This window comes from Charadrius vociferus, unplaced genomic scaffold, assembly GCF_000708025.1.
Source record: "Charadrius vociferus isolate BGI_N301 unplaced genomic scaffold, ASM70802v2 scaffold49, whole genome shotgun sequence".
In the NCBI taxonomy this organism is placed as follows: Eukaryota; Metazoa; Chordata; class Aves; order Charadriiformes; family Charadriidae; genus Charadrius; species Charadrius vociferus.
Window position 1 is genome coordinate 5,002,274 of NW_009661375.1, and position 21,583 is coordinate 5,023,856.

At 45.2% G+C, this 21,583-nt stretch overlaps 1 protein-coding gene and 1 non-coding gene across 2 annotated transcripts in view; one reads left to right on the forward strand and one right to left on the reverse strand.

The window, feature by feature from the left end:
- Positions 1 to 1,109: 1,109 nt before the first annotated feature.
- The window catches only part of TBPL2 (TATA box binding protein like 2), a 21,390-nt gene continuing 916 nt past the window's right edge, over positions 1,110 to 21,583 (reverse strand). Inside the window, exons 2-8 of the mRNA XM_009893955.1 lie at positions 7,368 to 7,774; positions 6,246 to 6,333; positions 5,483 to 5,574; positions 4,450 to 4,583; positions 3,578 to 3,596; positions 2,945 to 3,039; positions 1,110 to 1,189 (exon numbers count right to left, since the gene is read on the reverse strand). Coding sequence (XP_009892257.1) covers positions 1,110 to 1,189; positions 2,945 to 3,039; positions 3,578 to 3,596; positions 4,450 to 4,583; positions 5,483 to 5,574; positions 6,246 to 6,333; positions 7,368 to 7,774 — 915 coding nt within the window. The remainder of the gene's footprint in view (positions 1,190 to 2,944; positions 3,040 to 3,577; positions 3,597 to 4,449; positions 4,584 to 5,482; positions 5,575 to 6,245; positions 6,334 to 7,367; positions 7,775 to 21,583) is intronic.
- TRNAG-UCC lies at positions 10,595 to 10,666 on the forward strand. Its single transcript has one exon. It is a non-coding gene; the product is annotated as a tRNA-Gly (tRNA).

Below are 21,583 nucleotides of genomic sequence, written 5' to 3' on the forward strand. Positions count from 1 at the left end.
CAGCAGGAAACAAGGGGAGGACCCAAGACAAACCCCAGCAGCACCAAAACCCTGTTCCAGAAAAAACAAACCCTTGCTTCCAGGGAATCATAGAAGGTACCAGAACAGTGAGGGATAGTCTTTACACTGTTCCTAGTCACATCGCCAGCCTGAGCGTGACACCTTTTGCAAAGGAAGCCTTGAGTTCACTTGGAGATAAAATACAAGAACCCCATTGTTTTAGCTACAAAATTACCAAATTTTACATAGTGCCATTGGCTGAACTCTGCTTAAATAACCCAGATAATTAAGCCTTGAGCATCCAAGACTTTGCATTTTCCTCAAGTCCATTTTAAAGGCAATTCCTAACCAACATGTTTTTGTCTGGGCCAAGCAACAAACTCCCATCATCTGAGGGGACTTCAGCAATACAAGTGGGTACCCATTTGGTTAAAATCCAATTTGTGTCATGACAAATTAGATAATTTGCTTAGTTACCCCTCCACCCACAGATTTTCTAGGTATGTCCCAGCACTGTGAATATCTTCTCTGTAAAAGGAGTACCAACACCGTAACACACAAGAGTTTATCCAACCAGTAGGATCAGAGGGATTTAACAGATATCCTCTGCAATCCCTGTCTTCAAAACACTGAAATCAAGTCATGCTGGATTTTGTAAGCTATATTGTAGACAAAAATATATTTTGAGTTTAAACATGAAAACAGAACATCGCAGGAGCTAGGTTTCAGTGTGCTTATAGCAGAGGATTTTGATAAAGCTAATTTGAAGTGCAGCGTTGATTCACCTGTTCAACAGGGGGAAAAAAAGACACATGGTTTCTATTACAAAATACTTAAGTGCCACCTTAATATGCATTCTATTAAAATTACATTCATTCGACAATTTTTTCAGCTTGTCAGTACTCAAGTGGATTACAGACAGCTAATCTGAAAGCAAAAAAACCCATTTCACAAACTATAGAAAGGCATCAGCTTTTATAGCATTCAGAATAGTATCATTTGCTTAATAACCCACAACAGTGCAATTGGGTCCAGGAATACCCTTTGCTTGTGTTCCGTGGATAGAAACCCAAACCCATGTATTATTCTTAGTTGCTTTATGGGCCATGTTATGATGCTTTCTTGAAACCTTTTAGAATAGGGTAGATGTTCTCAAATGCCTCATAGATTTCAGAACGCTCTTTTGCGCCTAGAAAGACATTTAGGAAAAAAAAAAAAAAACAGGTTACAAATCAACAGAGCATTGAGAATAACTGAATGCAACTCAAACCTAATGATAAGATTACAAACCATGAAGCAACACAAGAGTTTAAAAGGAGCTTACTATTTGTTTAAGCCAGAATTTCTACCATACTTCTACCACCTCATCAGAGAACAATTTCTAGCTTGCTTTGATTTAAGACAAGACTAGTTTTGTTTAATCTGTGTAACCAGAACAGGAGTTGGCTACTCTTGACAGGTGCAAAACATTGGCTTTGGAAAAAAAAAAAAACACCACCAGCAACTGAGAAGAACCATGGTGTTATCTGCTTAACAGTAAGTAATGGCTCTGTTGATAAAGTGGAAAGATAGAAACACGAAATTAAGAGCGTTTATTTCAATACTGGAAGTCAATCCACACTTTGAGAACTCCCTTCTTTCAGTTCTGAGAAGCTTTTTTATTTTTAAGCTTTGTTAGGGCACCTGCAATTTCAAAGCCAGCCTTTTCCGTCTTACTGCGAGCAAGTCTTTAATACCAAGTCTTGTTCACTAACTGTACTGCGGTAGGCAGAAACGCTCTTTGACAGTGACACTACTCTACCATGTTAGCACAACAAACATTAGCTACAAAACCCCCTCTGTTTAAATAAACTAGCAGTTGGATTAAGTGGCACTCAGGAAGAATATGTAAACCTTTCCCTCAGGACACACTTGGACATTCATCTGCGTTACTACAGCTTTTACTTTCAAAAGTAAAGTTACTTTCTTGATAAGGAAAAAACAACTTGCAACTCAGCAAATTCAATTTTATTCTTACAGTTGGGCCCAGTGCTCACAGAAAAGGACTTACCTTTGAGCTTCTGGGCTTGCTGCACACTCCACAGCATGTTGCAATTAGAGTACCCAAAAACGCAAGTATCAGTGGAATGGAACTGGCCAGTATGATTTTACTGGATGTAAGAAGGTGGTCGAGGGACATTGGAGGGGGAAGCATTTAAGCTTTGTACCGAGTGCCCCATTCTTTGGTTAGCTGAGCTCATTCATGATTTATGATTGTGAGAATTTCTGGCTAACGGCTTCTTTTGTCTTTCACATACCTCAAAGCTGTGTTGTGGAACAGCATTCAAGTCCTTTGGGAACAAATAACATTTACCTTTCAGTACATCTGAATAAAAGTATTTTCATGATCTTTACAAAAAAATGTGTTAGGAAATTCAACTTTTTTGACATGGGATCTGAGGTACAGATATCTGCTGAGCACACTTACTCAGCAAGGCTTTTGCCTCGTGAGTTTTGCCAAAGTTCTTAGATCTCCACCCTTTCCTCTAATAATCCCTACTAAATGTTGTCAGTGAAGTGTTTTAAGAAGTTTGCTTCCTGTCCAAGCAATTTTAAATTGCTTATTGTTATATTAATGTTTAAGTGACTGTGTAGTTACAAGTATGTCAGCATCCCATTGGGATTCTGTACACTGACACATGGCATTATGGTTTGACTAAAATACTCAAGTTTAACGTCGTGGAAGTCTGAGACGCTATATGAAGCAATATGAGATTCTAGTGCAACAATACTGATTGTTATCTGCAGAAAACACAGACAAGCAGCAGTAGGCATTAAAAAAATAAATAAATCACCAAGCAGCTTTACTGTGGCAAGATCCTAGTTGAGCTAATGTTCAATTTAAACGCTTTTTCAGAAGATGCGGTAGCACTTGGTTACAGATATACAGAGGGAGACCACTTACCAGTCAGTACAACTTTTCCAGACACAAAAATAAGCAGCACTATCCTTGGTTTGACCATCCTATAAATAAGGCCAGGAAATAGTTCAGGTTCATAGCTGTTTCAAAGCAAGCAGGCAAGATTAGTAAAATGCAAATACTGTTTCAGTGTTGTATGTGTAAAGTGCTCTTTAGTTATACTAACAATGAAGTAATGAAACCCCCAGATTTTAGCTAGCTACCCAGAGAAAGGCAGATCAAGTTTTAGACATCTTCAAGAAAAATCTGGTAGTCCTAGCTGGAGCTGGTAGGAGTTCTTCATGCTTACTTTTAAAGATTTCTGAGCCACTTCTGAATGTGATTTTCCATAGCATTGATACTGCTACTGTAATCTTCAAACAGCACTCAAATCCTCCTTAGTCTGCAAAGAGTCCTTATCAGGGAGCATCTTGTGCAACTAAGACAAGATGACAGCCAAGTGAATCTTTAATATATATTTAGTCCCCAAGTTAAATGCAAAATATTAAATGCAGTGCTAATAAAAGACAACTGAATTTTGATTTTGTCAGTGCCAAAGCCTTCATCTTTTCCTCAGTGATGGCAATAACTAGTTCTGAACAAGCCCATCTTGAAGGCACAGCATGCCCATCACTCAACCACGGGTTTAAATTAGTGGCTAGTAGACATCCAGACCCGCTTAGTATTAAAGGTTCACAATAGAGCAAAGGCATAGACCAGGTTCAAGTAGCTTAAGAGCTGCTCCAATTAAACCTGAAACATTTCATCAAGACTAGTTAGTTTCCTATTGACATGGTCTGCAGTGAAGAAAAACACCCACTAAGGTTTGATATTGCACTTGGCAATAACAGGAGAGTAGTAAAATTGTGATCACCAGCACAGCTCAGATTAATGAAAATCTCTGGTGTGCAGCAGCAACGCTGAAGGTTGTGCCAACAATATTCACGACTAAAGAAAGCTTTTACAAAAGAGAATATCTACAATAACCAAGTGAGCAAAGAACCCAGGAGCTTCTTGCCGTTCTTTAGCTCTTCATCTTCACCAGACCTAACGTACACCCAGTTTACCCCAGAAGTGACTGAACACTTGTGTAGTATGCTCTCAGTTGCAAGGTTTCTAAAGCTCGTGTGTATGGTGTCCTTGCGAGGAGAAAGCCGTGAATAACACACAGGAGGGCAATTTAGAAGAGCCCTTCACTGTTGAATTGTGTCAGTCATGGTTTCAAGCACTGGAAGCTTTACTGCTAGTTGCTGTACATCAGCCTGGCCATTAAGCAGAGGGTCATTTTGGCCCGTGCCCTGCTCAGAAGTTATTGCAGAACATAAACCTTACTATCTTTATCGTAACACACGGCATCTACAGCCACTTTTGCTCAGCGAAAGACATGCTTGATATTCAGCATCCAATTAATTATTGCTCTGTTTTCCCAGGCTTGTACAGCCTCAGAATTTGAGTCTGTTTGCAGCTTACAAAGACACTGCCCCAAGTTGCACGGGGTTGTAACTCTTAACTTCCACATATGGGGAACCTCACGTCACAGCTCCCAACCATATTCTGTATCTTGAAGTCCAGGAACTTAGCAGGGAACCCAAGCTTCTGCACCACACGTGCGTACTTCCTAGCCGCGAGCCGTGATTGCTCTTCACTGAAGGATGAGCAGAAGGGGAAAGCAGCTTTGATTAGTGCTTTCTTCTGCTCTCAAGCTGGAAGTCAGTTTAGAGCCACCACCGTACTAATCTGCCCTCCAGAAAAAGATACTCTACTGCTTAAAATAGCATGCCTCCGTGTCTAGAACTACTTCGGTAAGCTAAAAGGAAAAAGACACTTTGACATTCACTTTCCTGTGGTCTATTTGAGCACAACAGAGCATGTTGTATCACCCAGGAGTTTCCCCTCTCTTCAGAGGTTTCTTTCTCAGTTCCTTAAAACAGCCTCTCAGGGCTGATCCAAGAGGTAGGCTGCAGACACCAGTACAGCCATCTAGCTAGTTTGCGAGGGTTGTAGGGGTTGGAGAAGAGGTCTCAAGCTGTAAGTTTTTGCATTATCTCATTGGCAGTTTAGGGACATAAAAAAAAAATAAAATCAAGGCAGCTGCTGAGCCTGAAGAAAAGAGCTTCAAAATACAGAAATAATCTTTGCTTTTCTCCAGTTCCCATTTTCTCTAGAGGCAGATGTGTTAACTAGTGAACACAGACACTGAAGAGAGACTTGACAGACACAAGTTATATCCTAACTCACTTTAAAGTCAGTGAGAAATGCAAATAACACCTTAACAATTCCTGGGCATTTTAGCAGTTTTTCTGCTAATGTCTGCTCAGCTCAATCTATATTCAGGGACAGAAGCACATGCTTCAGTAATTACTAAACTGCCATCATGAAGAAAGCTAGACATTCTTCAATACCAGTGCTTCATTTTTTCCTTGCAATTATGACAGCCCTTTGCTGGATAATTTAAACAAGGTTTTCTGCCATTCTTCATCAGAACGTAGGCATAGCTGCAAGACCCACACCTTTAGAAGGAAGGAAAAACAAAACAAAAAATACCTTTTTGCTCCTGTGCAGACCATTTTTCCTGAGCTGAAGATGAGGGCTGTTGTTCGTGGTTCCCTGATTCTCATGATCACAGCAGCAAACCTCTACAAATTCAAAGGAAGACTTCGCAGTCCAGCTGAGGGATTTAGCTGGTACCATACCACTGTTCATTCTTTCAAGAATTGTCACTTTCTAAGCTCAACACAGCATGCATTTGCTTTGTGTAAGTGTTTATTTACCACCTTGAAGTTATTTCCCATCCCCCTGGGACCAGGCAGCTTAAGACTGCAGTCACGGGACCACTGCCTTGTCCCTTACACGTTGTTGGAATCATTTACGGAAACCCAATCTATTCCCAGTAAGTTTCTGCAATCTAGGCCACTTGCTAGAAGTATCATGTAATACCAGTCTGACTCCAGTAATCCTGTTTAATTCTGACACCAGTTTTAAACCCACCACCCCCCTCAGTGAGGGCTGCTTGAGCCCTTTCAGCTGGAAGTAGCTGGCCCCTGATGAGAGAGTTTATCTCCTTTCTTAAACAGCTTGGTAACGTCTCATTCCTAGGGTTTTATTCAAAGAAAACCCCAAAATCCTTGTGGTCCCCTGTATTTATTTTAATTTAACAGGCCCAAGTTGCAGAATTTTATGACTTTCCTCTGTGGTTCAAGACAGTGCTATTAGAAAAGGGACGCAGGTCACAGTGAATTTGTGTATTAGAATCCAGCAGCACCGAGAAAGGGGAGCGCAGGGGAAGCTTTGAGTTCTTAAGACTTACCTTTGGGTTATACTCTGCATTTCTGGCATGCAGAGCTATGTTCTTTAGATCTAGTTTACATGCCAAGTTTACAGTCGACACTATATTCCTGAGGAATGAGAGAGGAATTTTCTTACTGCAGAAGCAAGCCACTACAGAGCCAACCCCCAACATTATTAGCTTAATGCGAAGTCACACTCCAATTAATATTTGCCATCAACTAATTTCCTGCCTACCTTTCTCCCACTCTAGCATTAAGCTGCTTTTGGCAAAACTCAAGTAATTCAATACCAAAATTACAGTTTCTCACAGGAGGAGATATAACAAGGTACGAAATTATTAGTCCCCGAATACTGAGTCTGTGTGTCCTCCAAGAACTACATCACTGAAGTCTTTTACAGCTTTGAATTGAACCACTACCGAGTGTTTACAGAGTTACTACAGCACTCTTCAAGTAGGTAAAGGTATGTTATATTGTCATATAAACGACTCCATCCTTGCTCTAGCCTAGACAGGACAGGATCTTTTAACAAGGCCTGAGTTTCTCTCACTTCTTTTCATGCCCGTTTCCCTTGCTCAGTTCAGACTGTTCCTGCGCTCAGAAAAGCAGACCGACATCTTTAAACCCCTGCACTCTGGTGTCATCCTTAACATCCTCTGTGCTGGATGCAATCCTTCCTTTCAAATGTTTTTGTCTTTTCGTCCTGCAGACTGAGGTAACTAGCAGTACACACTACATATAAATAATTTCTACCAAGCACTTCTCCCTTTGAGAGACTTCCTCTCCTGTGTCCCAGAAGAGACTTTTCCTCCTTAACAAACCAGAGGCATTTCGAATACTCACTCACCCAGCATGTTTATCAAATCCACTCTCCCCTGTTTTGCTAAGCTGGGTGGTGTTCTGTGCCACTGCCATTTATGTGTTGCACTGGTCCGCACAGGATCCAGTTGCCTTCTAATATTGGCAGTTCCTTTGCTCCACCTCTCCTCAAAGAGGAATAGCCGCCCCTCTAGGTTTTTGGCTGGGCTTATTTAAGACCAAACCGTGCTTGCTACATTCTCTAAGTGAGAAGTCAGAGCAGTACCTTGCAGTTTAAGCAGAACTATGACTATATATGCTACATATCTAACACATAAACTTACTGTAACTGAGGAACTATGCCAGAGCTTTCTGATGCAGGTGTCACTGGGGTCATAGGAGTCATTGGTGTCAGAGGAGGACACACACCAGATGCTTCAGGGGATGGTTGAGTTGCATCTGGATATGACAATCTGCTTTCGTCCATGATGATACCACTGTCCTCATTTCTTGAAATTGAGCCATCAAGCTCTTTTTGCATTTCATTACCATCTTCAGCTAGATTTTGTTCTTTGTTTTCTTGGCTAATATCTGGAAGAAAGCTGAGATCCACGGAGGAGAAGTCTGTAGGAAGCTCTTTGGGCTGGTTAAATTGAGAACCGAACAACACATCTTCAGCTGTTTGAATCGGAAGGTCTGCATCGTAAGGGCTCATGGGAGTAAACAGCTGAGGACTAGTTGAGAGGTCATCCTTGAATCAAGAAACAGCATCGTTAAGGATCTTGTATTAAAACATTTACTTTAACTGTTAGACTAAATTAAGATTAATCCTCTATTCAATGGGGAAGTTTCAACAATTTTTTCCCCCGCACATATTATAGCAAAGAATAGTCTTAAGATTTCAAAGCATGTCCTTTGCTTGTCTATTGGTATATAAAAATCCAGATAACTTCTGTAGTGGAAATACTCATTTTCCCACCATGCTTCAAAGGCAGCCTGGAATACTCCAGTAATACCACAAACCGAGAAATACTGTATACCTCCAGCCGTGACTGGAGGAACAATGTTGGCACTTCACCCTTCACGTGTCTTAGTTATACACGTAACCAACATAATTGCTCAGGAGTTTTTCCCCCCCCAAGGAAGACAGCTGGCATTTTCTGGCTGGCTTTAACTCCCACCCAATATATTCCTAGTTCTTCTCCCTACAACCAGAGGACAGTGTCAGTGTTGTGTTGGATTTGTGCAACAGAGGGCAGCAGTTCACAGAATCACGAGCAGTTTATTCTTTTCAGCTGCTGGAGGTCACCCGACTAATTTATGTGAGAGACAGTCAGCAAAGCCAGCATCCGTTCCCAGATCAAGCACGCAACGTATCTGCAAGCAAGTTCTTGCATACTAATGTCCTTCTTTATCAGCTATTTATTATTAAAAGCTATTTAAAAGGCATCATAACACGAGGAGGCAGGAGCTTAGGAAAGGATTTATTCTCCTCTCCATTAGGGCATAAATCTCTAGTTAGTGGAATGCTTCTCCCAAAAAGGTGGTTTCTGCCAACACCCACAGCAGGTGACAACTCAGACTAGATGATCTGTACAAGACATTTGGTGTTCATTTAGGCATTTTTGGGCTGGAGAGCCAATAGGACTTGAAAAGTCCAAGCACAAATCAGAACAGGGAACGGCGCACAAGCCCGAGGCCCTCGAGCTGGCAGCAGCTGCCCGAGCTCCAGCGGGAGCGGGGTTTCCAGATCAGTGCTTTGCAGCCCAGAACCAGGGCTGCTCTATGTTCTGGGCTAATCAGCTCACGTAGCAACGCAACCATGCGTGCGGGGAGATCCCTGCTCCTACTTCCTCTGCAGCATACTTGCCTGTAGACACTTGGAAAACTCTTACTTGCTGACACATGCTCCCAGAGGACCCTTCCTAGCTTGAATACAGGTGTGATCAGGTCTAGCTCTGAAAGCACCGCGATCACCTAAGCTCAACACTGATTTCTAGAGGCAGAGCACCATATGAGATCAGTTGGGGCAGAGTCCTACTGAGTAAGACTATCTGAGAATTAAGAGGTGAAATACAAATATATTAAGTTACAAATAACAATATACTATGGAATAGCTAAAATACATCTGCTTAAAACAGGTATTTTTCAAGTTAGCAACAGAGGAGGGACTGCACAGTCTCTGCAAGACCTCCAGTGGACTAAGGCTTAGCTGTACAGGAGCTAATTAGGCAAGTTTTGTGTGAACTGTGATGCAGAGAAGATGGTACAAGGAAAGCCTCATCACTGCGAGCCTGTAGGACTACGCACACGTCCTACCATGGTGCATCAGAGAATGTGATCAATACAACAGTCAACCCCCCTCACCCCCTGGTTTGTGGCATAGCTTAGGTAAAGAAGCTGGTGGAGAAATGAGTGGTGTATGAGGCTGGAAGTATGAAACGGCTGTAAAACAAGTTAAAAAGAAAAAGTAACAGAAAGTAATCTGCATAGAGTAGATTGAAACAGAAAGCAAATCTTTGTTTCTCACCAAGTTTCCATATAACTGGTCTGGGAAAAAGCCCTTACAGGGTTAAGCACTGGGGAAGATTGCCTTCTTGCTAGCCAGCTGCTCAGAGGCTGTGAAAGGGGGCACAAGACCATGTTTAGCTTGGGCTGGCTGCCAAGGGTTATTGCTATAGACTCTAGGTTAATTAACTTCACCGAAGGCCCCATCAACTGCATAGCTTTGGACATCTCCCAGCAGCTCCAGGAAGGAGATTTCACACATAGATCCTGCCTGAGATCACTACGTTTGGGGCAGCTTGAGGGGAAACAGCCATTTTCACTTCTACTGCAGGAATCCCTGCAACTCAGGTACAGGTAAATCAAATCCAGCTGCTTTAAGCAACAGACTTGGATTTTTTTTTTTCTTTTCTGCCGTAATATCTCACGCATCTGCTATTGTCAAGTACCCCAGCAAGCCTGAAATACAAGCAGCTCAGTAGCATTTGTAAAACCCTTGGTTATACCTCACCACATTATGTACTTTATGGGGCCATATTCAGAGGGTTTTACTGGCTGCCACTAGGAGGTCTCTGGATTTAAGCAGCCCATTTTCCGAACTGAAAAAGTTGTTCCCAAGAGGATGCCTGTGAAGAAGTTGCGTTCCCTGGGTGAAGGTGATGCTCAGCTAGGGTGTCCAGCCCTTTCCAAGCCCCCCACCCAGCAGTCTCCTCAACCAACCATCGGTCTCTTCAACCAACCATCTGAGACCAGGAGGGCTACTCTAAATACCAGAAAAAGAAGAAGTTTGTGCAAATATTTGCTGACCAGCGCGAAGAGATCCTGGCCCCCTGCCCCCTCAGTGCCAATGCAACAGCACCCTGCGGCAAGAGTTTGAACGCAAGCAACGACCCTCTCGCAGCAGTTGAAAACAACCTCCCCCCGGCAGAGAGCACCTCTCGGGCAGCTCTGGGCCATTATAACCCGGCTACTCCCCAACTCAGGGCTAGTAGCCAGGGTGGCACAGGGGACCCCCCCATCCCGGTCCGACATAGCTTGGGCCGGGCGGGGGAGAACATATAACGCGGCGTTGGTGGTATAGTGGTGAGCATAGCTGCCTTCCAAGCAGTTGACCCGGGTTCGATTCCCGGCCAACGCAGTTTCATTTTTCCAGCCCCCCTTCCCTTTTTTACCTGCCCGTCGCAGGGCTCCGTCGGGGAGCACAGCGCAGCACAGCTGGGGTTAAATAGGCGAGAGATGCTCTCCCTCCCGGCTCTGTTTTTTACCCCCATCAAACAGCCTCTGAACCTTTCACCTGCCCTCGGCAGGGCTGTCCGCAGGGGGTTGCTCTATCCTGTGGGAAGCCGAGAGAAATCAGGGTGCTTTAGTGGACCCTACAAACACAACCCGCTCCTGAGCTCCCCTGAACCCCCTCACCTCTGCAGGGCTGAAAAGAAATGGGGTGTCAGAGCTGCAACAGAGACCTCACAAAGGTAAAGCACCTCTAGCTGGTGTTTTGTAGCCAGCGAGTGTAACGTGCCCTTAATTTCTCCCACCTGCCTCATCAAGTGCAATAAGGCACATCTGGTCCTTTGAGAGGAGCCCCACTCCAAATTTATAAACCTCAAACTCAAGGTATTGCAGTGAAGTGGCTTAATCTCAGCTGGGCTGGTGCTGCTAATGTGGCTCAGGGGGAGGAAGCCGTCACTGCTGTCCTCCCCTTGCAGACATTTTCCCCCCTGGTATCTCTGTTTCCACCCCCTGTGAGTGATGATTAAAAGCCTTTCCCTTTTCTAAAGACTCATATGTGGGGAGTCCGGGTGCAAGGCAACATGTTCCCAGGAGGGAGTTGGTGTTGTGCCTTGCTGATTGATGCTGCAGGAGTCTTACGCTGCTGACGCAGCTCGGCTTGGGCACTGCTTGACTCGACGCCAGCGGTTGCTGTCTGCCTCGTTCCTTCTCTCCTGTCGCTGCGCGGTGATGGATGGATGGGTTTCTGCGAAGACGCAGCTGGGGGACACATCCTTGTCCCTGTCTGGGCTGGTGGATGTGCTGACTGCCGAGATCAATGCACCTGTTGCTCTGCTAGATGGGGCTTTGCTTTCTGCTGTGAGATTTGCTTGCAAACAGCTGGCTGAGTTGAAAAAAACCCTTTGGAAGAAGATGTCACAGCCCAGGCACGCAGCAGGTCTTTGGGAGGTGCTGCTAGGCTCTTCTTGCTGTCTCAGAGGTGTGAAGGATTAGATTTGTATCCTTTATCCGTGGGGCAGAGTGTATGTGGCTGACGAGCATCCTTCCCTCAGCACAGCCTGCTGGGCTGGTTTCGTGGTATTTCTGGGACTCACCTTGCCCTGGCGCTTTACAGGTGCCAAATGCCCCCGGTCCCAGAAAAATTCAGCCTCCAGCAGGTTGATTTATATCACACCACCCATCCCCGAGCACCCAGGAGACAAGTTGAGTGGCAAAGAGAGGAGAAGACTCTCTGCGACGCTGCACCTTGAATTACAGAGGCTGGTGGAGCTAGCTCCAACCAGTTCAGGATGGTTAACACATTTAGGGCTGGCGGGTGATTGGAGTGGCTGCAGACAGCTCCATGGCCTCGGCTGCTTTTGCCAGCAGAAGGGGACGGGGTACCGAGGTCTGTGGTGGAGGGCCCTGCTCCCACCGGCAGCGGCAAGCCCAGCCCTCGCAGGCTCCTTCATGGCAGCGTGGGGCTGTGTTGCCCACAGGAATCACTGAATTCAACACAGGGATTGCACTGAATTTGTTTTATCCTCACAGTGACATCCCATGGAGACAGGAGATTGGTGCTCCCCCGGTGTGTGGACACTGTTGCTGTACTTAAGTTGAGAATCCGGAGTTTTGTGGTGGTCATGGTGTTTCCATGGTGTGGTCCTGGCTGTAGCGTTGCAGCTGTAGCGCTATGAGTTTCCTCAAGTAGTTAATCCTTCATTGCACTGCAGAAGCCCCTGGAGATGAGAAAGGTTCATCCTGCAGCTCCTGGGGACTGATTTGTCTGCATTTTGTGAACGTGAGATGGAGAGGTCAAATGACCGTGTCTAAGTGAGAGAGGCTACATCAGAGATGAACATAAAATACACATCTCTTAACCTTGGCATTGCTTCTTGCCTTGGATAGGGGCATCCTGCAAATGGCATGGGCACCAGCAGGAAGTGATGTGATTTTGGGTAAGTCGTGGAGATTGGTGCCTTTTCTGTTAATGGGTGTAGGATTGTTTACCCGTCTTGAAGTGGAGTAGAAGGGAAGATGTTTAGAAAGGTGAGAGATCATCAGAGGAGTCAAGAGTCACATTGTGTGGGTGATTCAAGCTCTTGGGGTTGCTTTGATGCAGAGGAAGGGTCTTCTGCGTGCTGCTCAAGGGAGGGGAAGCATGGCCGTGCCTTGGGAGGGCTTCTGTGCTCACAGCCTCCTCCTCAAGGCTGGGCATCCGCTCGTGGAGGCTCAGCAAGTGGGGTGTCCAGTGATGGGGAGCCCCAGTGAGCGGAGATGCAGGTGGTGGGAGGTCCAGAGAACAGCGGTCCAGCGAGCAGGCGGCACCGAGTCCCTGGGCTTCCCCCTCTTTGAGTCTCCCAGTCTCTGGGTCTCCTCTTCTTAGTCATCAGAGGCATCATCCTCTCTCTGCTGTGAGGTAGTGTTCTTCCTTCCTTCTTCAGCAGAAGACTCTGCCCCCTGTCATCAGTTGGACAGATGTTATTTTAAAATATATCACTTGAACTCATGAGACTTATCTGCTTGGTTTCTGATCATCCAGGTCGAATAACAATAGAAAGGACAACTATTTTTTGCATCCCAACTTAAAAAAGATTATTTCTGTCTCAAACTGCCTTCTTTTTTTTTTTCCCACTTTTTTTTCCCCCCGTTTTTTATTCCCTTTGGAAAGCAGCAGCTGCCCGGAGCCAGGCCAAGGTGACTCATGAGCAGGACTGCTCCGAGCAGGGAACGAGCCGCGCTCCCTCCTGCACGCTGGAGGCAGCCGTTACGCACATCCCCGAGCGGCGGAGCCGGTTACGGGGTGATGAATCATCTGAAGTGCATAGTTACTGTAATGATGAATTGTCATGAGTCTTAATTAGCAAATTGGTTAATTTTACTTAGAAAGTTGATGATTAGTACAACAATAAGTGCTTTGTGCATTCTTTGTAAGAGTCATTCAATATTGTTCTTGCTTGGATAACTGATTGGAGAAGGCTATTCCACAGAGCTTCTGCGAGCATTCCTGTATCGGTCTCTTAAACATTTCTGTAGCAGACATTGCTGAATTACCTGGATGCTGTAACCTGGTTATGGGACGGGACCGATCACAGGAGTCTTCCAAAAACCTGGAAGGGACAAGGAGCAAGTCAGTAAGGAAGCTCTACCTGTTTTATTCATTAGTGCTCTCAGCGGCTGCCTTCTATTCCAGCCATTCCTTCTATTCCGTAAATGCCTTGCTGCTTGCTTTGAAGTCGGTTATTCTGGTTTGGCTTTATCTTATCTTTTTCAGGAGCCAGTTTGAGAATTAAAAGCTCATGATTGACAATGTTCTGCTTTCTGCTCTCCTGAGCTTTATGCTAAACTTTATAGCTGTAATTGTCTCAGGTGTGTAGCTTGCATCTCCTGGTGCCCTCTCTGCCTGCAGCGTTAAAGCCCTGCCTGTGGAGCAGGTAGAAGAGCGACCGAGAGCAGGATCATGTTCCAAGAAAAATGCAATATGTTATGCACAAGATGTCTCCGAATGCAGCCCCTTCCAATTACCCCAGGACTCTACGCTTCTCTGTCAACAGCAAAATCCAAGTCTTGTTGTGAAAGTGATTCCTTCTGTTTGGTTTAGCTCTGTTTTGGTCCCCATGCCTTTATTCCCTTCTTGGCAGGGACGTAGATAGAGTGAAGTGCTGAGGAGGACCCTAAAGGAGGGTCAGGGAGAGGAGCAGGCGAGCTGCAGCAAGGTCAGTGGGCTCTGCGGGACCAAAGGACTTGCATGGAGCTGGCAAGGCTCTCGAGAAGCAGCTGAAGCCCAAATGGCAACTCAGAGGTAGATGCTGGAGTGCCTTGGGTCTGACAAGTGTGATCATTGCTCTCTCGTACTTGTTTGTCCCGTAATACTCCATTCTAGACCTGATCAATGCTTGTCAGTGTCGGTAGATACTGGATTTATTGCCAGGGAAGGAAAGAAGCCACCATGACTGCTCACTGAGTAATAATGAGTAGTGTGACTTTTAATTGTGAATTATTAAGTGTATCATCATTAGTTATGCTGGTGTAAATACAAAGAGAGTCAGGTCCATTAGATTTGATATTTGGTTCTGACTTGCCCCTGTGTAAATCAGGATTAACCCTCTTATGGAAGTGAGGTTACAATGATTTGAAATTGGGTCAGAATCTAGTTTCGTTTTCCAGGTTTACTGGGTGATGGGAAGAAGGGCTGTAATTTCCCATTTACCCCCTAGTGCCGTGTGTCCCTCCCTGTATCGGATGCTGCAGCCCAGGTGGCACAGTGATAAGGCTGCCTCTTCTTTGTCCCAGTTAAACTGGGGCTCTCTTATTCCCTGAAAATGCCAGTAGTGGGGGATTCTCTACTCTTTGCAACCATTAGCGGACTCTCAGTATTTGTCTGCTAATGCATCCGCCGTCCGTGCTCGCTGGCAGAGACCAGCGTGAGGTCAATGCTCAGCGTGCATTGACTGCTGGACCAGAAAAGAAAGTCACTTCTTGTCAGATGGAAAAGGGGCAAACTGGCTAGAAAAGAGCCATTTTTTTTCTGGCTTCTACGGCACTATTATGTGCAATGAAGACACTAACTGCCCCCATGTCAGAGAATTGCTGAGAACCAGACCCAGAGAGGATTGCCAAATCCTCCACTGAATGCCAGAGGAAGCACTGTAAGTAAAAGCCATCTGTCTCCAATGAAAGGCTGAATGGTGACTTTAAAACTATACAGTTAACTTCATTTCATTTTCCTATCTGTGCAAAGCAACACACAGATTAAACAAAGGCATTCTGTATGTTGCTTGCATAGAAATCCACTTGTCCTGGCCCAGACACGTTGTTAAACCTTGTACTGCGGTGTGGGGGAGAGAACATCAGTCTATTTTTATTTTTCATTCTGTGTCATGTTTAAAATTCAGCCAGAAAAGGGGAAAAGCATGGTGGTGGTGGGTTTAAACATTGGCTGCCACCTTAATTGCAACCTAGCAATTAATGGCTAGAGGCTTTCTTGGACCACTCCTCTGTGAATGTCACACACAAATATATCTGACACCTGGGGTCAGAAGTATTCTTCCGCGCTTTTTGTTAAGTCATCTTTCTAATTGTTGTGCCAAATGGTCTGTTTAAATGGAATTGCATTTAAATGAGGTGAGTGTGCGATGGATCATCTGACTGCTGCTGTTTCCCTCCAAGTTTTGTGACAAATCGCTCTTGTGCAAACACCATGTCTCATATCTTGAACTTACTGCTGCAATTAAATACTGATCCTTTAAGCCTTATCTGAAAAAAATAAAACAATATAGTAATAGCACTCGTGCGTGTTTGCACAGAAAAGCAGAGAGGTGTGCATATAGCAGACGCTCGCAGACCTTTATTAATTTAGTTTGCAGGGGTCGCAGTAACATTGAAGACATGAGCAATGACATTAGCATGTCTGGGACCTTGAGTGCCAACTCTCCAGGAATTATAGCGTGATGCCTTCACTGCTGTGTCAGCTGAGTTACGCCACCACGAGAATTTTTACGAGCTTATTGTATAGGGGAGGACAACTAAATACTATGCAAATACAACGAGCGGAGAAATGATGCTGACCAGTCACCGAAATCCCCGTAAAACTTAGTTTTGTCTGAGTGATCAGCAAGATATAATGACTGAGACCGGAATGAGTCCGCAGGATGCACAGCTCGGCGATTAGTCAGTTCTCATTACCTCTTCCTCCAATTAACGGCAAGCAAATCAGCGTTTCTGAGTCAACGAGGACCGCAGGAGAAACTCGACTTCCCCAAAATGCTGCCAGATGTCAGCAGGAGCTCCGATCCACCCCCCCACCGTGACCTTTTTGTACTTTTAACACATGTAATTAACTGCAAATGCGGTTGTGCTTCCGTCACTCTAGCCCTTCGCCCGTGGTCTGCCAATAAACGCAGTCAGCTTCGCCGTGACGAAGGAGTCTGTGCCCAGCGCTGCCATTGTGTGCTCCTGCACTTCACCTCATTTCCATGCTCGTCCCAGCCAAGCAGGAATCCAGCCAGGGATCCCTTTTGGTACAGCCTCATCCCTCCATTTGGATCTTCCTTGCTCTTCCTTGCTGTCTTTGCAGATTCTGTTGTTAATAGGTTTTCCCTTGAATGGTGGACATCATGCTTTCTTATACCTCAGCTTGTATGGTCAGCGTGTAGAAGTGGAATATGAGTTAATTTTCCCTATACAATCCAAGATACTATTATGGAATATTTTTACATATTTTTGGTGTCTGCAGCCTGTGGAAGAAGCTAACTTGTCACAGTGCCCTTCCGTATGAAAGTGTCATTTTTTTTCCTCCTTTTTTTTTTTTTCACTTCAGTTCACTTATCTGTGACTTGTCAGAAATAATTAAACGCTGTGATTGCTTTGGCCTCCCTTCTGTGGGCATTTACCCAACTCATAAACACAAGAGTAGCTCCCCTGAGCTCAGTTTCCACTCCGACTCTTTGACAGGGCCCAGGTAGAGATGCTAAGGTACGTTCAGCAACACTTTGATGAAAGTGAGGAACCCGGATGGGCACGTGTTTGGGACAGTCCTACGTTGGCTGTTTTCGAAAACTCAAATCATGTTGCTCAGATCTGTTAGGTTTTTACCCATTAACATTAAAAACACTCACATTTATCCCACAGGTATGTTTACAGTCCCCTTTACTCCCAAATTGGTGTGGGCAAAGCCACTGTCCAAAATAAATGAAGTGTGTGAAGACAGACAGTTTAAAGGCGTTGAGGAATGCAGTTGCTTCAGACCTCTGACATCTCACTCGACTCTCACCTAATTTGTTAATGGCTATGTTTTTCCCTGTAGGACAATAAAGCTTTTCTCTGTGACGTTTTATAAAGGACCTTCTAAACCTCCTTTTGTCCCTTTCGGTAAAATGAGTTGAATTGGCTTCTTTTCTGGTGCCTTTCTATTTTCCCTAGAGAATCTGAGTTGGTTCTTAACCCTTTCTGCCCTCCAGACCTTGAGAATGGTATGATAGAAACCCTGAGATGTCTTAGGAGTCTAGATACAACTTGGGTGGGTGGTAGGTTTACTAGGGATACGCTTGTTGTTATCTAAAAAAAATCGGGTATAGAATCATAGAATCATGGAATGGTTTAGATTGAAAGGGACCTTGAAGATCATCTAGTTCCAACCCCCTGCCATGGGCCGGGACACCTCCCACCAGCCCAGGTTGCTCCAAGCCCCGTCCAACCTGGCCTTGGACACCTCCAGGGATGGGGCAGCCACAGCTTCTCTGGGCAACCTGTTCCAATGCCTCACCACCCTCAGAGTGAAACATTTCTTCCTAATATTTAATCTAAATCTACCTTCTTCCAGTTCGAAGCCATTCCCCCTTGTCCTATCCCTACATGCTCTTGTAAAGAGTCCTTCCCCAGCTCCCCTGTAGCCCTTTTAGGGACTAGAAGGCCGCAATAAGGTCTCCCCGGAGTCTCCTCTTCTCCAGGCTGAACAGCCCCAACTCTCTCAGCCTCTCCTCATAGGAGAGGTGCTCCAGCCGTCAGGTCATCTTCGTGGCCCTCCTCTGGACCCACTCCAACAGGTCCATGTCTTTCCTATAGGAAAATATAGGTGAAGAGAAGAATATTTGCTCATTTTAAGTATGAGGAGCTAAACTAGCAGCTCACTGTGGGATGTATAGTGAGTTTGTGACACTGCTGGGAATTGCTGTTGGATCTCCTGGCGCACTGGCCATGCTTACGCTGTTTGCGGGGCACCTCCTCGGACGCAAGGATTTGCAAACGTTTCCAAGTCTCTGGCCACCCTTGGGACACAGGTGCATGTCACCACCAGTGGTGGCAAACTAGGGACCGGAGAACAAAGATCCTCTCTGGTGTGACGCTCATTACAGCAGGCAGCTGGCCGCATCCCTTGTGTAGCCGCAGACAAAATACTTTAATATTAACTTACTCTGCGGTGGCATGAACAGCTGGGATGGTTCCTCTGCTCTTTGATTTACCCAGACAGGCTCCGAGCGTGTTTGCTGCACGTTCCCTTAGAAGTTTGTCACAGCCTGACACACACTGGTCCCGTGATGCCTCGCAGAGCTCAATCAATGTCCTTCCCCGGCTGCGGGAGGAGAACGCACTGAGATGGCCTCGCAGGCTGCTCTGGCGGTGGGACACCTTATCTTCATGCTGACAGAGCCCGCGGAGCAGAAGGTCCGTCTGACTTTCCATTTCTTCCCCACCTCCCCCTGGCTCTCACTGCGTGTTGCTTCTCTTTGCTGCCCATTTTCAGGTGAGGTGCAGGTCTGCGCTCCGCAGGGGCACTGCGTTGGTGTCGCAAACTTTTTTATTTTCAGAGGAAAAGGTCTTCATTCCATAGGTACTGATGAAGAGTATTAATTTCAGACCTGCTATACATTAATGTAGGACAGCATAAATAAAAACTGAGTATTATGGATGATGAATGGGGGACAGGATTTGAACTGTCACTGTGATACTGCGCAGGGAGTGTTTTACGGGAGACAACGTATTTTTTGAGTCATTTCTTCATTTGCTTCACTTCATGACACCCACCTCTTAAAAAATCACCTTCTGCGGGAATGCTACCAAGAATATTTGCAACTTGCCTTGAAACCTCACTCCTAGTGTGAATTCAAAGCATGGTTTTTATTGTGCTGCTCGGAAAGCTGCTTTTCTGCCCAGCTTCCCTCTGATCCCTTTAGCTACAGCCGATTCCGAAGGCTTGAAATCTCCAGATCAGAAATTAAATTCCACCTCTGTGGCCCAGACCTGATGACCCACTGGAGTCACAGCAAATACGTTTTCCTTTACAGTGAGCTCTTCCAGCTAAGGCTGTTGCTTTTTGGTCAAGATTGAACTCCTTTGGCGGAAAACATAATTAAAGCCATGCGACACAGGCGTTAAGAATAATTAATGACTTGAAAATGAGTGGGGATTATTCAGACCGATGGCAGGTGCTGATCTTGCAAGGATTTAGGTGCTTGTTTTATTTTAGCATGTGTCGGTGCATGGGACAGTTGGAAGGGCTCTGTCTCGAGCAGACGGGGGATTTTGGGTGGCCATGACCATGGCCAGGGGCGATGAGCTGTGCGGTTGGGACAGCTGGGTGAGATGCAGCACTTATGGCATCAGACAGCAATCGCTGCTGCTGCTTTGGGTATAAACCACAGCATTTTGGGAGCGGGCATGTGGGCGGCTTGAGCGTCTGGAACGGGGACAGCAGCCTGGGGAGGGAAGGAAAGGGGTTTCCCATTGGGATTTCCCGTGGGATTTCCATTTTTCATCGCAGATATGAAAGCTGAGAGCGACTTGTCTCAGGCCTGTGCTAGGAGGTGAGGACTGAAGAGCCTGAAGGTAAACCGTCAGAAATCACGATTTAAACCTGATCACCCTGAAAACGGCGGTCGCTGAGATGGGCACTGAGCTGTCTCTGCACTTTTATTACCCTGCTCATTGTTGGTCATTTTTTGAACGTGGAAGAATTGAACAGCAGAGTCTTAAACCCCCTAATTTGAGCTTTTCAGCGCCCTATTATAATGGTGAAATCCAGAAATGGAAGGTGAATGTAGTTTATAAATACTTTTTTGGGTTTTTTTTCAGTAAGCTCTGCAACAGCTTCTAACAATTCACTTTATTAGCTGGATTTGCAGCAGTACAAAATGTGACCATCACCATCTCGGCTTAATTAAAAACATATATACGTTGTGATAGCACATGGTCTCTGTGGAAACTTGCATTAGCCTGATGGATTTTTATACTGGTCACATACAATGTCATGGCTTAGATCGTTTTTGGTTTTTTGTTTTTTTTTTTTTTTATTACAAGCTTTTATTCTTCTCGCAAGAGTTCCCATCGTCATTTCTGCTGACAGATGCTGCTTAGGACAGATGTATTTTTATTCCCTTACAGTCGGATTGAATCAAACATCTTTTTCCACGTCGCTTAAGTTTCCGCAGTGGAATTACTCCTAGTTAACTACTCTGAGAAGAAAATTGTAGTCATTTTTGTGACACTCTTTAGCAGCAGTTGAAATCCTTCTTGCACGTGTGCGTATGAGCTATTAATTTCTGCTTCCTACCAATTGTACAAATTCATGCTTGTAAATATTATAAAAAAATTAAGGCGAGTAAAGAGAGACAGAGAGAAAATCCAGCATTTGGTCAGCTTTCCTTCCCCCTCCCCCCTAACTGGAATCAGTTAGGTGTTGAAACTTGCAGAGGGTTTGTTTTGGGCATTGATAAGGATCTCTCACGTTCTTATATAAAATGCTAAATTAACAATAATCAGCTTCCACGACTGACAGCCCCGCTAAGCGCTCAGCTCGCCTCTCTCTCGGGCCTTCTCCGAATCTGCAGATCTGAAGGCTTTTTCCCCTGTCATCTGAGAAAGTAGAATTCCTGACAAAACTAATGACTCGGGGCTCCTGCGGCAGTTTAAAACCTTTTCTTTTTCCCCATGAGTGGCTGCCTAATGTGACTGGGATTTCAGTGACTGTTTGCATTATTTCCTCTCTGCGGTTGGGGATATTCGGCATCGTTAGCCCGGCTGGCTGAACTGCACAGCCGTAGCTCTCCAGCGAGTTTTTCCACCAGGTTCCTCAGTCCACGTAATGTAGATGGTTTATTGCCTTACGTATTGGGCAATGGAACAAGATATGATTTAAAAGCGTTTTCAAAGTCCTTATATCATGCCTTATTGCTGTGATGTTGAGGCAAACATAGAAGACACTTGAAGGACCAGATATTTCTGATCTGGTTGTAAGCGGTACATTCTTGGCTGTCACCCCTTTCGAGCAAGCAGTGACCAGACAGCGGGGACAATTGCCACGTGTCCTGGAAGGTGGAGGAGAAGAAAAATCTTGTGTAGCTGTAGCAGC